Source organism: Ascaphus truei, chromosome 2, assembly GCF_040206685.1.
Source record: "Ascaphus truei isolate aAscTru1 chromosome 2, aAscTru1.hap1, whole genome shotgun sequence".
NCBI lineage: Eukaryota > Metazoa > Chordata > Amphibia > Anura > Ascaphidae > Ascaphus > Ascaphus truei.
This window is the reverse complement of record NC_134484.1, coordinates 373,180,335-373,198,318: the sequence shown is the minus strand read 5'-3', so window position 1 is coordinate 373,198,318 and position 17,984 is coordinate 373,180,335. Positions and strand designations below refer to the sequence as shown.

Sequence of the window (17,984 nt, the reverse complement as noted above, 5' to 3'; positions counted from 1 at the left end):
AAGACGCACAAACATATAGGACAAAAACAAAAAAAGAGACAAAAGAAAAAAATCATAGTGTAACTCAAATAACAAAACAAAAAAAATCTAAAAAAAAAAAAAAAAATTAATATAATAAAAAATTCACTGAAAAGATGGGCAAAAAGATAAATTACAAATTTAATGCAATAAACTAAAATATAACAATAAACAAATGTTCATTTGGCTAGAGACGCTATTAAAGTTGAATCATCCGGTAGGGGTAAAATTAAAAACCTACTTACAGCAAAGCTGATTTAAAATAACCTTTGGAATAACAGTCCTGGAAGTCAGACTGGAGCCTCTAAAGGAGATGCAGGAGATGGAACCGCACGAACTCAACACTCAACAAAATGTGTCTGAAAATGTGACTTGCACTCTACAAAGCATGCAACAATTCAATCAGAGCCCAAAGTATTACAAAAAGTACGTTGCATAGGTTACAGAAAAAGATAACCGTTATAAATGCAGACAATTTAATCAAATAAAGGATAAACAAAGAATTCCTGTATGTTGCCACTAAGCATGTGTAAGGTTTCTTCTTCAGAAAGGTCTTGAGTTCAAGAGTATGAGACTGCATGTATCTTGTTGATGTCCAAATACTCCCTTTTGTTGAAATGTAACTTAATTAAAAAGTAGGGCTTTATATTCTAAATTCCCTTCATTGAGAACAAAATAAGCCCACCTCTTTCATCAGTCAGCTGTGGCTGACATTTTTACAACCTATGGGGGGAAAAAACCTTTCTTATGATATTTAACTTTGTCTCAAGATATAAAAGACTTCATTAATGTGTTTCTATAATACTTGGACACACCCCATCTTCACTGTTGCGTCTGTGGACTTAAAGCATACAATATCCTACATATTGTTTTTTAATCAGTTCTATAGTATTAGATGATACTTACTAAAAAATGTTTTTTTTTAATTCAACTTTTAATGCGTTTTTAATATACTGAGCATACATAGATTTCTATTGCAGGTTTTATAGCACACTTCCCCAGCAGTGCGAGATATTTGCAAAACTTTCCTGTTTGTGATAATTTGGTAGTCTTGAGACACAGGATGGATTTTGTACTCTGCTAGTACTGTAGTAAGTGTGCTGGTACTACTGTACATTTAGGTGTTTTTGTGTCTCCAGGCGTGGATTGGAGATTATCATTCTTTGAATTAAGTGCATCAAGTCCATGCCGTTGGCATATCCAAATATTAGCACTTGATATAGATGGGTTTTGGATAGAGGTTCATAAGGGAAGTACCATAGACTCATATGGTCTGTGGGAACAGGCTTGAAGAGGCGATTTGCCCCCCTTGTATATATCACTTCATCTTTTACGCTTGTTTTACATAGTTTTTCCCTTCCCCTTTTCCTTTGTATTTTCACCCCCTTTTCCCTCCATCCATCCTCTTCCCCCTACCCATCCTCTTCCCCCTATTTTTGTTATTGTATAGTTCTGCTTGATAAGTTGTACTCTCCATAGCCTATCTAGGGGCAATTGCTTGTTGCATCAATTTATGTTCATTCAATATATTCTTAATTTGCATTTGACCTTTGTCTGATTCTCCTTTACATTGCGATGTGGGAATATTTGTGTCTATCAATAGATAATGTTAGCTCAGTAATATAAGAATACATTGTAGCTGCTCAAATACACTGACTGAAACTGAAAAGAAGCCATTTAGTGTACCCTGGCAAGCAGGATCTTTTCTGATCAATCCCGGGAGATGGAATCAATCGACAGCTTAGGTAATTGTTTTTTTGTTTTTTTCCCCCCCAACTTAAATTTTTGTTTTTTTTCCAAGCATAGACATACAGAAATAAAACATTAGAGAATGGGTGTTGGGGAGGAGGCGAGTGTAGTAGATACATAAAATAAAAGAGGGGGAAAGGGCATCATAATAAATTGGCATTTCTTAATACTTCATCTAGTATAAATTTGTGTACGTGAGCATTTTGGGGCCGATTTTCTATATCTGAGGTGGGAGCCATCTCAAGGGGACCTGGCTAATTGTATAATTTCGTGGTAGATAGCAATTACAGGGGGGAGCGCGAGAGACTTCCGGACTGATTCTAGTAGATACACATAGTTGGGCCTACAGGCTCATATATCCTATCTACCTTTGCATTGCTGACCCTTTATTATACTGTGCACCCAGTGGCTGTTCAGGGACAGGAGAGGAAGAAGGGGGAAACAAAATAGGAAGGGGGTGTGGGGTTAAACCGGAAAGAAGAAAAAAAAAGTGAGCGTGGATTCCTGATACTTACCTGGCCTTGGGAAAAAAATCTAGGATGAGGGAGATAAAAGAAAATAACAAGGGCAACTGTGTCACTGAGGACACAGACATAGTTGGGGGTGGTGGCTAGGACCCAGCTGGTCTGGCTGCTCTAGCTCCATCTCCTGGGTTTCTTTGTGCATTGGGCTTATTATAAAAATGAGACTAAAATGTATTCATATCATGGGCTTGGACTTCGCTACTAAACGTTTAGTAACCTTGTAATAACATAAGCCCTTGAACATACCATAATATAACAGCATAAAATACTTTTGTGTCTGCTCTCGTCACATCAAATCTTTGGGTGCAACCTCAGATTAACTAAAGCTAGAAAACATAAATTGGCACTTCAGCATATAGTCCTTTTTATGAGGGAATTTGTTTATGCTGAGCCTTCAGGGTTCTCTTATTTCAGGAGTCATCCCGACCACCAACATTGGGTGCTCTGCCTTATTGTGCTCTGGGTTTGGCCACGATGGAGGTCAATCTGCTGGAACAAGACCAGGGGGAGGGGGAACCAGGTCTAGATGGTTGAGGAAGGCTTCACTGTCATCCACGTTCCTGAGTGTGGTCTTCCATTTTTAATTACCATTAACCCAAAGGGAAATGTCCATCTATATTTGATCTTGTGGTCTCTTAATTTTGCCGTCACCTCTCTGATATTTCTTCTTTTGGCGAGTGTGGAAGGTGCCAGGTCTGCGTATATCTGTAGGGATATATTTTGGAACTTGATGTCTCTGGAGCCTCTAGTCGCTGACATGAAAGCTTCCTTTTGTTTCAAAGTAGTGGAATTTCAGCACCACATCCCTTGGTCTGTCTCATTCTTGCGTCTCTATGGCATCTGTCCAGGGTAAGAGACTCCTCTATATAATCTGGGAATGTTAATGTTAGCCATTTACTTATGAACCTCTCTGTTTCAGATTCCGGGATCCCCCGAATCCGGAGATTATTGCGGTTGTCTCTATTCTCCTGTCTGTCTTTAATGCATTCTCCTGTCTGTCTTTAATGTCAAGGAGTTGGGACTTCACTTCCCAGAGCTCAATGTCCATTAAAGATTGCCAGGTGATTGTGGCGTTGACCTTGGATTCCAAGGAGCTAGTGCGTTCCCCAAGGGAGGATATTTCCACTTTAAGATCCTACACTACTGTTTTCATTGGAGATTAAATGTTATTAAAAAAGATGGATAAGTCCTCCTTTGTGGACAAATTCTCGATCTCCACCGCTAGTTCAGAGTCTGAGCATTCCATGGAGGGATCTTCTCCCCCCCCCCCCTCCTCCTGCAGTGTTGGTCGACCTTGTTTTCTCGACACTCATTCTGTTGTTTTTTTTTTCTTTTTGGTGGTTCTAATTGTTTTCGAAGCCATGGTAAAAGTGACATGTGTGTGAGATATGGTTTATTTTTTAGAGGATTAATCAGAGCTGAATTACTTTCATAGGCTTAGAATGGTGCTCGGGTTATTACAGAACCTGGGTCTCAGAACGCCATCTTGGTCACCTCTATCCAGGCTTTTCTGTGGACGTAGATTTTTTTTTTGTAGAGTGGTACTTATCCTCTGCACACCACCGTGAGTTTAGCCAGATATGTATAGGATGGGGAAGGGACGGGGTCCCGCTATAGCCAAGTCGCCTGCTAGAGGATTTGGTACAGTGATTAGCAGGGGGGGGGGGGGGATTAGACTGGTTCACCCTTCTTTGCAGACACGTTATAGGTTGTTGGAGTAAGATGGCTGTCCTTCTCTGCTGTTAGGGCCTCCACAGCGACCGCATCAGGCAGCAGCCGACAGCTGGGAGCCCTCCCCAGCATCGACGCGAAGGTCCCCGATCGGCCACTTCCCCACACCCCGCTCTGCCCCCCCTCCAGATCTTTCGACTTTAGGCCTCGGAATGACCCACGCTGCCGATCTTACCTCCGGCTTTCCACTCCCCGCTTTACTTGTGCTCACTGGCGTTCACCTGATTGGGTCCCGGAGCCCGTCCGATCTCACCGCCAGTCACGGGGGAGCTCGTCCTCGTAGGGTACCCTCCGTTCACCTCCGGGCAGCTCGTTGGTCTCGGCTCCTCCAGGTTAGTGGAGCTGCATGAAGACGGTGGCCATCTTGGACATCTTAGGGGACTCTGGTTGTGGGGAAATCGGCCGGAGTTTTCCGAGCAAGGGTTCGGCTGCAGGGTGGTCCCAGGGTCGGTCGGAGTGCGCTCAGCAGCTTTGGTGGTCTAAGCACCTGAGATTGAGGCAACCCAATATATTTTAATGGGTGTTTCTATGGGGTTTTGTCTATTTTAGGTCTTGTATTGAGTAGCTGAGCTGCGACCATACAGCTCCGCGTCCTGGCCAGGTAATTGTTTTTTTTAACGTGCTGACTGGATTGCTTCTTAAAGATACACGTCTGAATATAAAATATGACCACTCCACGTCTATTTTTGCAGGAGAAACAGAATAATACTGTTTTTTGGTATAATTTGAATTGTGTAATTGCAACGGTTTCAAATATCGATTTATTTATTTTTGTTCTTGTGAATTGCTTTCAGGCCCAGCATTTGATATTTTTTTTTATAATTTCACAAACTTTTTGGGGGGATACCGTCTTAGCCCCACCCTCTGGTATTTGCAGATCCCCTTAAGAATGCATTTTCAAGGTACCTTTGAAAGGGTTGTGTTTGTTCTAGTATCAAGGAAGCTATATTTCAATCCCCCCCACTTGCAAAATCAGATATCCTTTATCCCTAGATCAGCACATATAACTAGGCCTGGACAGGGATTTAACGTTTTAATTTTTTTTAAAGACCATTTGTAAGCAATGTAAACACTGTATGACACTTTAAAAATAAATATTTCATATTGCTATCATGACAGTAAATCTACTGTGACAGAGCTATGATTGCTCAAATCATGACTGATTTTGTTGATATGACGAAAAAATAAAAGGGATCCTTGGGGTGTGTGTGTTTTATCAATAGACGCACACATGTGTGAACTGCGAATGCCTGAAGTACACCCACCATAAGAAATTGCCTAGATGCAGTGACTCTTGAAGAATTAAGTGAATGTAAAAATAGCAGTTAAACAGGATGATATGAATTCTTAAGTCAATTGCTATTCTATGTGTCAGCAATCGTCAAACATTCTTCCTCTATGCCTAAGCTTGTAATAGTTGCGTTAACCCATTCAGTATGATGGGAGGTTTATTCCATTTCCATTTCTATTGAATTTGTAGGCTTATGATCATTATAAATGAATTAAGTTCTAACGTTGTACTGTAGGTGATTTTGATATACTTTTATAATGTGCATATTTCCTCAAAGCTTTGTGTTTAATGCACATTGAAAGTGTGTGTATGTGTGTATGTTTGTGTCTCTGTATGTGTGTATATATAGTGGCGAGAAAACGTTTGCGTACCGCAATCATAATTGCGGAAATTCCATAGTTTTTCAATGTTTACCTTCTTGAATCAAACCCAGTCTTTTCTTAAATATCCATTAGGGTTTTTATTAACTAATTCCATGTCTTTTAAAACAAAATGATGTATTAATTAGACAAACAATGTGTAATTAAATGTCGGGATATGTGTAAAAGAAAGTAATCCTGGTTTTAGGCACTATATTAAAGGGAATAATTTGAATCAGGTGTTTTAAATAACTAGGTAGATCTTCAGGTGTGAGTTTGGGGGGCCCCACCCTATATAAAGATCAGAAACTTTGTGAGTTTGGTCTTCACCATACAGGTGTGTGGAAACACGTCATGCCACCATCCAAAGAACTGTTGGAGGACCTCAGAAAAGCAGTTGTTGTTGTTGCTCGTCAGCCTAGAAAGGGTTACAAAACAATTTCTAAGAATTTGGGGCTCCATCAATCCATTGTCAGACAAATTGAGAGTTCAAGACCACGGTCACTCGACCCAGGAGCTGTCGTTCTACCAAAATGTCTCTAAGAACAAACGCCAAATCACCCAGGAAGTCACAAAAAAAAAACCCAGAGTAACATCCAAGGATCTGCAGGCCACCCTCGTCTTGGCTAATGTGAGTGTTCATGACTCGATTATCAGAAAAAGGCTGAGCAAGAATGATGTTCATGGAAGGATTGCTAGGAGGAAACCACTGCTCTCTAAAAATAATATTGCTGCCGTCTGAAGTTTGCCAAAGAGCACATAGATGATCCACAAGACTTCGGGAACAATGTTCTCTGGGCAGATGAGTCAAAGGTAGAACTTTTTGGCCTCAATGAGAAACTTTGTTTAGCGAAAAACAAAACTGCATTAGAACAGAAGAACTTCATCCCAAGTGCATGGTGGTGGGAGTGTGGTGGCTTGGGGCTGCCTCAGGACCTGGACGGCTTGCTATCATTGACACAACCATGAATTCCTTTGTCAGAAGATTCTAGAGGAGAATTTCAAGCCATCCGTCTGAGCTGAAGCAAAAGTGGGTCATGCAATAAGACAAGACAATGATACTAAACATACAAGCAGATCTACAAAAGAATAGCTACAGAAGAGGAAATGCTGCATTTTAGAATGGCATAGTCAAAGTCTGGACCTAAACCCCATTGAAATGGTTTGGTAGGTCCAGAAGCGAGCTGTCCATGCAAGGAAGCTCTCAAATGTCACTGAGTTGAAGCACTTTTGTAAGGAGGACTGGGCCAAAATTCCTCAAAACTGATGTGAGTGACTGACCAGCAGATACAGGAAACACTTTGAAGTCTTTGCTGCTCAAGGGCTACTGAATCTAAAGGCTCACATACTTTACCATACATGGATATTGAATGTTGAATAATCTGTGGATAAATAAATATTGAAAAAGTAATGTTTTTGTGTAATTTATTCAGGTTATATTGATCTATTATTGGGACTTAGATTAAGATCTAATGACATTTTAGGTTTGAAATATATGTGAAAATCCTAAGTGGTTCACAAACTGTGTGTGTAAAAACACTATCAGCGCAAATAAATATACACTAAATTTAATGAGTGCACTCACATGTATGAGACTAGGTATATAAACAAATGCAATTCTATGCAAACGTGTATAAAAAAAACTCAGTGTGAAGACCATAAATAGTCACATTTAGTGAAAATATGACAAGTAGCAACATGATATTCACAGGGAAAATAGATAATCACAGTAGTCAAATCGGCTTCTAAAAGTGATCAACCAGATTCAGAAAAATAGCTTCTAAAAAGAACAGAAGCACATGCTCCTTAGATAATGCACATATTTTAATGCAGCAAAATTATATAACGCTTATTAATTAATACTCGTATACATAAAAATTCAGATGATTAAATAGTTTTCAGTTAATGAATGATGTATTTTGTCAAAATCAATAACCTTTAACGACTGAATGATTGGTGGTAAGGGAAATGTGTGCGTGGCAGAGATGCAAGTTCAAAGGAGGTATTATTTCAATGTACACCTTTAGGGGGTAATTATATGTAGAGCGAAGCGGCCATTCGGGACATTTTGGGCTAAAAATCCTTATCTTCAATTGTTCTTTTTGGCCAAATGGACATTTGGAACTATAGGGAATTTGGGAATAAGGCCTTTTAGTGTCTCCTTTTATTCCTGACTATTTGTTCTGGTTTCCGTTCATTACTGGTAAATGAAGAACATCCAAACCACTCCTTCTGCCTAAAAAGTATGTGGAAATCAAAAATCCTGGTGCTGACTAGCCCATGAATGCCCCTATACTCTCACAATAAGGGTATATCAATGATCAAAACATTAAAAAGGTGGAGTAATGGTTGCAATAAAATTGTTGACGTTTACTTCATGACAAAGGCAGAGTCAATGTAACGTTTCGGGGCACAGATCCTTTCTCAGACAGAAACCACTCGTCATTACTGGTATCCCTTTAATTTGTGTATTTTCGTCCCCCCTGATGAAGATGTATTACACTATTATACTTATTAGATCGTTTTTCCCGTTTGATGGTAGTGCTTGGGAAGTAAAAGTCGGAAAATAATTAACGTACGTACCCACATTTGATGCACGTTTAGAAAACTGGTGGCTTGTAGCTCTCATAGGGTGCAGAGCATGAGTGTGTGAAGCGGACAATTCTCTGAGGGTGCTATTCCACTTCAGATTTCTTTTTCTTTTATTTTAATTTTTTTTCTCTCTCCCAAGGTAACACACTTTGTAATGGTAAGCAACAAATTGTTACTAAAACAGTAAAGCAGTCAAGCACGGCTACAGAAGGAATAGAATAGTCAATGAACGTTACGTTTTGTAATAAAACATAGTTGACTATTATGTTCACTTTGGAACGTTTTCGTGGTCATAGGTCACAAAAATAACCAATTATTTTGCTATTGCCCTTGCTGGCGTTTTTATTACTTCATTACAATAATAATGTTCTTGTATAGCGCTGCTAGTTTTACGTGGCGCTTTACAGATACATTTTGCAGGCTCAGGTCCCTGCCCCGTGAAGCTTACAATCTGTGTTTTGGGTGCCTGAGGCACAGGGAGAGAAAGTGACTTGCCCAAGGTCACAAGGAGCCGACACCGGGAATTGAACCAGGTTTCCCAGGCCAGAGTCGGTGTCTTTTACTCACTGAAAAGAACTACAATTGCGCAGATATTAAATTAATCTGTATCTAAACAATAGATAGGCGCTACAGAGGTGGTGAGCGCCATCCTGATTGCGTTGTTTCACTGTAATTGCCCAAAAGAGTGGCCTTCTGGTAAGTGTGCACTCTATGGGCCAGGTCATATTTATTGTTTAGCTAAAGATTATTTGAATATATCTGCACAATTGTAGTTCTTTTTTTCATTTGGAGGTAAACCCACACGCTCCCACATGATGATGTGTATGCAGTGCCACTGATTGCATTCTGCCTTTGTCAACTCACTTAAATGTGAGTAGAAACATTGAAGGTTTCAACACCATTTGTTTACTGTATCAAACATATTACACTATTTTGTATACAGGCATACCCCGCAATGGGACCGAAGCATGTATGTAATTGAAAATGTACTTAAAGCGAAGCACAACCTTTTTCCCACTTATCGATGCTTGTACTGTACTGTAATCGTCATATACGTGCATAACTGATGTAAATAACGCATTTGTAACAGGCTCTATAGTCTCCCCGCTTGCGCACAGCTTTGGTACATGTAGGGAGCCGGTATTGCTGTTCAGGACGTACTGACAGGCGCATGCGCGAGCTGCCGTTTGCCTATTGGGCGACATGTTCTTACTCGCGAGTGTACTTAAAGTGAATGTCCTTAAACCGGGGTATACATGTGTGTTTTTGAAGTGAAACTTCTTAGATGGCGGTAGTTCATTGTACTCCATTTATCCATTGTATGTCAAACATATTCAAAACAAAATAGTGTGTGTTTTTCACATATGGTGTAACATCCCCTGCTCCCTCATCCTGTCTGTACATGTTTTATCAAACACAAAACAAGTGTTATTTTACCTGATCTCTCTAAAGAGTTTTGTTAAGATGCAGTCCTGTTTGTAACAAAGTAAAGGCAGCACTACCCTGTATGTCTAATAAGTTAGAATCTTGGTGATCAATCCCTTTAAAAAAATGGATACGTATAAGTTATTAAAAATAAAAGGTTTTGAGTTTACAACCCAGTGATATTTAAATCAATTTTATTTACTTTCCCTTGTCAAACCACTAACTGACCCTTTATTTTGATATGGTGGGAGGTTATTAATACATTTAATAAAGTATCATATTTTATCTACGTTAATTAAAAAAATAAGATGCTGGTGATGGTGTGTTAACAGCTTCTCAAAGCATTAGGTATGGGGTGTAAGGCTGGTGGGGAGTTTAAAGCAGCAATACTACTTCAACTGTTTTTTCTCTTTCTTTCTTATTTGTATATGTAAAGTATGTGACAATGTATAATTCTACATTCTTACCAAAGCTGGCAATCGTTTGGTGCTCCAGTTATAAATCTCTCAAAATCCTGATTGTTTGCCTAACATAATACCTGCTTCAGTCAGTGTAACTTGGCAGCTACAATGTATCGTTATATTACTAAGGTAACACTATCTACAGTATTGTTACAATTTGCAGCTCAAACTGCTGGGAACATTTGCAACAAATTATCACAAACAGAAAAGTGTTGCAAATATCCTGCACTGCTGGAAAAGTGGGCTCAAACTTGCTATAGAAATTAAAGGATGCTTTAAAACTCATTAAAATGGCATCAAGAGTAAATAAAAACAAACAGTCACTTATCTAATACTACAGAACTGATTTTTTTAAAAAAAAATTTAAACATAAGATTTTGCTGCTTTAACATGCAGAAGATAACGAAGTGTAACAGGTTTAATGTATATTGTTTACAAACATTTCCAAGACTTTGTTCAAAAGTATTTAACATAATTCAGTCAAATATTATTTTAAAACATTAATCTCCAATACAGAACACAAACATGTAACGAATTGGCTTATTTAGATTAGATTTTAAGCAGGTACTTCAACCTAACTCTAAAGCCGCCATTCAGGCCAGTATCGGCTGAAAACTCCCATTGAACGTTTGGTGTATATTGAATTAACCCGCTAAATCTCATAATACCTTTTAATTTGTCGTGTGTGTATTTGCAGATTTTTAATATGAATGTGTAAACCAGAGTTTACCTGGGCTTCATGCTTTAATATATTGCTTTCTGTGTTGCAGATGTGTTTGGCCGCAATAAAAATGCATTCCTTGCTCGCTTCGGATATTCTGTTATGAGAAGAGCATAACGGCTAAAGCTTCAGCAATCTTTTGTCAATTGGAACAGCATGGCGGGATTCAAGCGAGGATATGATGGGAAGATTGCCGGACTTTACGACCTGGATAAAACCTTGGGCAGGGGACATTTTGCTGTCGTCAAACTGGCCCGCCATGTCTTTACAGGTGAAAAGGTAGCCGTTAAAGTTATTGACAAGACCAAACTAGACACTCTGGCCACGGGACATCTTTTTCAAGAGGTTAGGTGCATGAAACTGGTGCAACACCCAAACATTGTTCGCCTTTATGAAGTGATCGATACACAGACCAAACTATATCTGATCTTAGAACTCGGTGATGGAGGGGACATGTACGACTACATAATGAAGCATGAAGAAGGTCTCAGTGAAGATTTAGCCAAGAAATACTTTGCTCAAATAGTTCATGCAATATCTTACTGCCACAAGCTGCATGTGGTGCACAGGGACCTGAAACCAGAAAATGTGGTCTTCTTTGAGAAGCAGGGGCTTGTGAAACTGACAGACTTTGGCTTTAGCAACAAATTCCAGCCTGGCAAGAAGCTGACGACGAGTTGTGGATCACTTGCTTATTCCGCTCCAGAGATCTTGCTTGGAGATGAATATGATGCTCCCGCAGTAGGTGTGTATCAATCTTGCAATAAGTCTGTTCTGCTGTTTTTATCCTGTTCTTTCATTTTACTTATTTATAAAAATGTTTTACCAGGAAGTAATGCATTGAGAACTACCTCTCGTTTTCAAGTATGTCCTGGGCACAGAGTTATGATGGCAAATACATAGTTACATTAAGCGAACAGGGTTATATATTATATACAAGGCATTGCATGCCCAGTTAAAGATAATATATATTATAGGCGTATGTGACAGTTACAGACCAGATTAAAATGTGAGACCGCTTTAGTTTTTTTGTTTTTTTTTTAAACAAAGGGAAGGGATACAGAAAAGGGGGTTGGGGCGGTACCACCAATTTAACACTGGTATAAAAAAAACACAAAAATAAAAAAATACAAAGATACAAAAATATGACGCCGTTCAGTCCCAGGTCCAGCTATCACATAAAATAACCAAGTCTGAAAGAGGAAAAATATAGCTCTCCCTCCACAGTGAATAAATCGTTCCCCCTTGAGTTCCAGGGTTCCCAGACCTTTTGGAAGTTTCTTTAACTATGTCTAACATAAGATGTCAATCTTTCCATCAATTGCACTTCATTTATTCTCAAGATAATCTCTCCTGGAGGGGGTTGGGGGCTTTTTCCAGGCCCATGGGGTAGGCGCGTCTAGCCACGGTCAGGCTATGTGACAATAGTTTAGATTTATTTTCGTATAAATTATCTAGAGGCTTACCCAACACCATTGTAATCGGATCTAGAGGGATCCTTATCCCAAAAGTCTCTTGCACAAAGTTCTGCACTACCCAGAGCCTCTGTATTTTTGGGGCAGAACCACCAAACATGTGGCATATCACCAACACTCCCACAACCCCTCCAACAGAGGGTCGTGGTCTCTGGATAAATCTGCTTCAACCTCTGGGGCGTCAAATACCAAGTGAAAATAACTTTATAAATATTTTCTTTAGATATTGTGCATAATGATGTGTTCATTGCATTGGTCCAGATAGTTTGCCAGTCCTCCCAAGGAATCTCTACCTGAAAATCTTGGGCCCATTGATCCATATACTTGTGTGTGTGTGTGCAAGGGCCTCTAAATTCATGGGAGCAAAGAAATTGGTAAATAATTGAGAAGACCACGCTGATAATTTCTATTTCTTCATAATTGATCATGTTTCAACCTTTATGGGTATCAGTGTGAAGTTTGTTGTACTGCTGGCTTTGCATTTTCAAGACTGTAGGGTTTACCATCACGTTTTAAGTTATGGTGGGTGAAAAAGGCAACAAGAAACCTCCACTGTATTGCATATAGCAAATAAAAAGATCACTTGTGAGCACATTCACATGTCTTCACACTGATGATACCCATTAAGGTTGAAACACGTCTATGAATGGATTCTCTGGCTTTGCATCTGATTCCCATGTTGTGCTTTTAAAGCTGTGTTAACAGCAAGCCTTGGCTTATATGTGCTCCATGTAAGGCTTTGGTCCCGCTGCTGCGGCCGGCGGCACGCGTGGCCACGGTCCACCAGCTGCTTGCCTCCGATCTGGATGTCCCCGCTGGCTCCTTCCGACGTGGCTGACTGTGTGCTGTGACGCGCCAGCCGAGCTACAAGGAGCTTGTGGTTTTGGCGAGTGCCACGTCACGTGACACGTAAGGCAGCGAATCCGATATCCCCCCTGCTCCGATCCCTCCCCCCGTTCCAATTCCCCCCTCTGCTCCGATCCCCCTTCCGATTCCCACGTGCTCAGATTCAGCCCCCCCCCCCCCCGTGTGAGGGGCTGCAGTGCTGCGCTGCGCTGTGGGGCTGTGTGATGGTCCCGCCCCCTCACGTCATGGCCGCGCCCCCATCCGTTTTGCCCCCTCGCCCACAAAAATTCACTGCAGATCGCGGTGCAGTGAATTGCACGCGCCGCCGGCAAGCAAAGCGGCCGTGTGGGCGCGTGCAGCGGGTCCTTAGCCTAACAATGGTTTTTCAGACAAAAGGTAACACATTGTGTGCTTATTTGCATGCCGTTTCCCAGAATCCCTTGCTGCAGTGGAAGCACTGTATGCTGGGGATAATGGTGAAAGTCAGGGCTGCAGACCTGTCTAAGACATGTGCATGTGCTCACAAGTGATCTTTTTTTTTGCTATATGCAATACGGTGGAGGTTTCTTGTTGCCTTTTTCACCCACCATAACTTAAATCTGCAGTTCAGCCAATATCCTGCATGTGTGTTTTTTTTAATAAATCAGTTCTGTAGTAAGAAAAAATACTTTTAGCATTTTCTGTTTTAAAAAAAACAACTTTGAAAGACCAATTTTCTTGTATTCTATTTTAACAAGCATGCTTGTTACTATAGCAACCATTTACATTCCCCATATTTAAAGATGTCGCCAAACTTCGACGATCAATCGACGGAGAACGAATTTACCGGCAGCTATGCAGTTCTTTAGGTAATTAGAGATTGCCCACATGAAACTATTGAAGTAAAAAAAAAAAAAAAAAAAAGACTGAACTGCAGCTTTAAAACGTGTGTGTATATGGTTCTGTTTTTTTCTGAACACTATATGTGTGAGAATATACAGATGTGTGCGAGAGGAGATATGGAATGAATAATATATATATTATATATTCCATATCTCCTCTCGCACACATCTATATATTCTCACACATACAGTGTTCAGAAAAAAACAGAACCCCTTTTATGTTTCGGCATATCTTGCAGACAAAAACGCTACATTTTCTTGAAATGAGCAATTGTAGGACTGTTCTCAATACTACATTAAACAAATGTATCGTTTGTCACTAGATGTCTGCAAGCAATAGTGGTTCCTACCACATTTAAAGTTCCCATTAGTAAAAGATGCCGAAACATCAGTAGAGTTTTGTTCAACTTGATCAGTTCCAAAATGTTTCTCAAATGTTTGATTGATTGATATATTGATATATATATCAATATATCAATCAGTGTACTTGTTTGTTTGTTTGTTTGTTTGTTTGTGGAGTGAGCAGGTTAAATCTAGTAATAAGTTTGGAAGGACCCAAATTTGGACCTCACAGAGTGACATCTCGTGTAACTCTCACCGATCTAGCAGAAGCATCCCCCCCTAAGCAAACTTTTGGTTTTCGATTCAGCCAATAGCATATCTCTTGAGTGAAGACAAAAACAGGACTTGCGCTCATGAGTGATTATAATAGGAAAAGTGATTTAACATAAAGGTATGTAGAAAATATACAATACAACCTTAACGAGTGAGGTTTTGTGCAGCTGGTCTGTGGGGATGGCTCAAACACCAAGGCTACATGGAAACAAAAAAAGAACAGCGCAAAAAAACCATTGTGTAGTGTATTAAAAAATTATTTATAATATAAAGGTGAGTATTGCACGTACATCAAAAATAAGGGTTAATAGCATGACATGTTAGGGACATGTTACCACTCTGCAGGCACAGCAGGATTCAGACACCGGTTGCAGGACGTTCACCCTCAGAGTGCTGGTGTAAGATTCCAAAGTAAGCAGCTCAGCGTTGGGGAACCTTCCCACACCGTCACGGAGCTCTCAGCAGCGTTGGGGAACCTTCCCACATGGTCACGGAGCTCTCAGCAGGGTAGATCGCCACGCTGCTTCCGGGTTACTCCACGCCGGCGTGTGGCGTCATCAGGCAGCGTCTCTAAGCCGGTCGCGTCTTTGATGCGTCACTGTCTCACATTCAGCAGTCCAGCGGCACACAGAGTCCCAAACACGTCCCGTAGCAGAACAAATGTTCAATTTAAAACCGCAATGGGGATGCAAATAGTAGGAATAAAGGAACGTTCCTTTATTCTTACTATTTGCATCCCCATTGCGGTTTTAAATTGAACATTTGTTCTGCTACGGGACGTGTTTGGGACTCTGTGTGCCGCTGGACTGCTGAATGTGAGACAGTGACGCATCAAAGACGCGACCGGCTTAGAGACGCTGCCTGATGACGCCACACGCCGGCGTGGAGTAACCCGGAAGCAGCGTGGCGATCTACCCTGCTGAGAGCTCCGTGACCATGTGGGAAGGTTCCCCAACGCTGCTGAGAGCTCCGTGACGGTGTGGGAAGGTTCCCCAACGCTGAGCTGCTTACTTTGGAATCTTACACCAGCACTCTGAGGGTGAACGTCCTGCAACCGGTGTCTGAATCCTGCTGTGCCTGCAGAGTGGTAACATGTCCCTAACATGTCATGCTATTAACCCTTATTTTTGATGTACGTGCAATACTCACCTTTATATTATAAATAATTTTTTAATACACTACACAATGGTTTTTTTGCGCTGTTCTTTTTTTGTTTCCAAATAGCATATCTCTGTTGGTTCATTGAACTTTATTAAAGGCTTCTTGCATTAATTCATTTTTGTATCCTTTTAAAATAAATTTGTCCTTTAGGACATCAAACTGTTTAAAAAAAAAAGTCCTCCTTCGAACAATTTCTGATTAGTCTATTAATTTAACCGAATGGTATGGAAACAAAAGAAACAGCGCACAACGCCAAATAGTGAAGCAAGTAATGCTATATATTAGTAATTACAGGGTAATAAATCTGCGTACATCAAAACAGTGGAATAGGTGCATTTGGTGTGTTTCACACAAGTTACCACTCAGCAACTGTTGTCAGAAGAGTCTGCAGCTTGCTTCTCTCAGCGGGGGCGCTACGTTGGTTCAGGAGCAGGATTAATGTCCAAAACCCCTCATCCAGCAGTACATCGCTCCCAAGGGGATTTCCCTTTACAGCAACCACGCTCCGTTGCAGGTATTGGTGCTTGGTGGGACCGCTCGCGCTTCCAAGCCGTCTGGTGCAGCTCGTGTGGCTCAGCGAACAGATCCACTGTACGGGGGTGAGACCTCAGCTCTGCAAGGGTACACTCGGCGTGCCACGTTGTCGCTCCGTCACGGGATTCTGCGTGATGACGTCACAGTCTCCGCAGCAGCGAGGGAACCGGCAGGGAGGCAGTCAAAGTCTCTCAAAGTCTCTCATATGCCCAAAATTACCACTGGGAGTAATACTAGCAGGGTGAAGCCAATGGAGGCAATGGCAATATTAAGGCACTAGATAAAAATCATCCAACATGTTTCGTAGAATAAACTACTAATTACTAATATATAGCATTACTTGCTTCACTATTTGGCGTTGTGCGCTGTTTCTTTTGTTTCCATTTCTTAGAGTGTGGGGGGTGCTGAGCCACCCCCTGTGTTTATAGCAGCAGACGCCTCTACAAATACACGGTTATGTGATATAATTTCTTCATATATACACCCTCACTGTGATTATTGTGATGTATTTCTTGGTCACTTATTTATGTGGTTTAGTCACTGCACTATATTTATATTCTAAATTTTGGGTTAGATAGTAGCGCACAGTATTTTCGCTCTTTTTAACCGAATGGTATGTTGTCTAACCATTTACGAAGATTGCTTGTGGCATGCAAGTAGCTATTTGCAGTTGCAGATTTGAAATGTGTATTAGTAATGACGTTTAAATACTTATTGACATATTAAATTAAAAAAAACAGACCTGCAACTAATAATAAAAGTGAATTTCAAACCTATGTCGTTGGTGTTGAACGACAATAGGATGTCCCCAAGATGCTGCTCCTCACTATCCCAAATTTAATTTATGAAACTGCCATAGCACACTAGGCCGCCCCTAGCTGTAAGTTCTTCTATACCTATTTCTCCTCCCACAACCCCATAAAGAGTTTCGTATAACTGGGGGTGAACCTTGTACCCATGGCCATTCCACAGATCTCTAAATAATAATTGTGAAACAAAAAAAATTATTGATTAAGTATGAATTCAATGCTGGAGAGTTGATGACATGCAGCGTGTCCCTCAAGTATGACCTTAGTTTAACGTATGGCTGTAGAAGAAACCTCGACATATTGGCACACGCTGAACGTCATTGAGTCCACCCCAGAGATGATTGGTCTCCCTGGGAGATCCAGTAGGCATTTATGCGCCTGAGGTAGATGGTAGAATATAGGTGAATTAAAACTTCTCCATGATACAGGCAATATGTGCCTTTGGAAAATGCCTTTGATAGACTAATTGAAAATTCACTGTTGGATCTTGTAACCGGATAGTTAGTATATGAAGTACTATGCATATCTTGGATACTTAACATTTTCTTTTGACTTTTCAATTTGGAGTGCTGAGTCTTCTTCATCAGACCTGTGTTTGGGTGAAGTTTTTCTATATTCTCTCTCGTGCACTTGTTTCTACTTATGTATATAATTTATTGATATTAATACATTTTCTATTTTTCCTTGTAGTGTATTTCTTAACGACAGTACTTGTGTTGCTTTTGTATATCCGTAGTTGGTGTATTTTTACTGTGCCATGGTTTCTATTTATTTCATATTCTAAATATTATA

The 17,984-nt window shown here is 40.4% G+C and overlaps 1 protein-coding gene across 1 annotated transcript in view; it reads left to right on the top strand.

Annotated features, from left to right (window-relative positions):
• SNRK (SNF related kinase) overlaps positions 1-17,984 on the top strand; it is a 67,988-nt gene that overhangs the window by 18,787 nt on the left and 31,217 nt on the right. The window contains exon 2 of the mRNA XM_075587057.1: positions 10,921-11,616. Coding sequence (XP_075443172.1) covers positions 11,028-11,616 — 589 coding nt within the window. The 5' untranslated portion in view covers positions 10,921-11,027. The remainder of the gene's footprint in view (positions 1-10,920; positions 11,617-17,984) is intronic.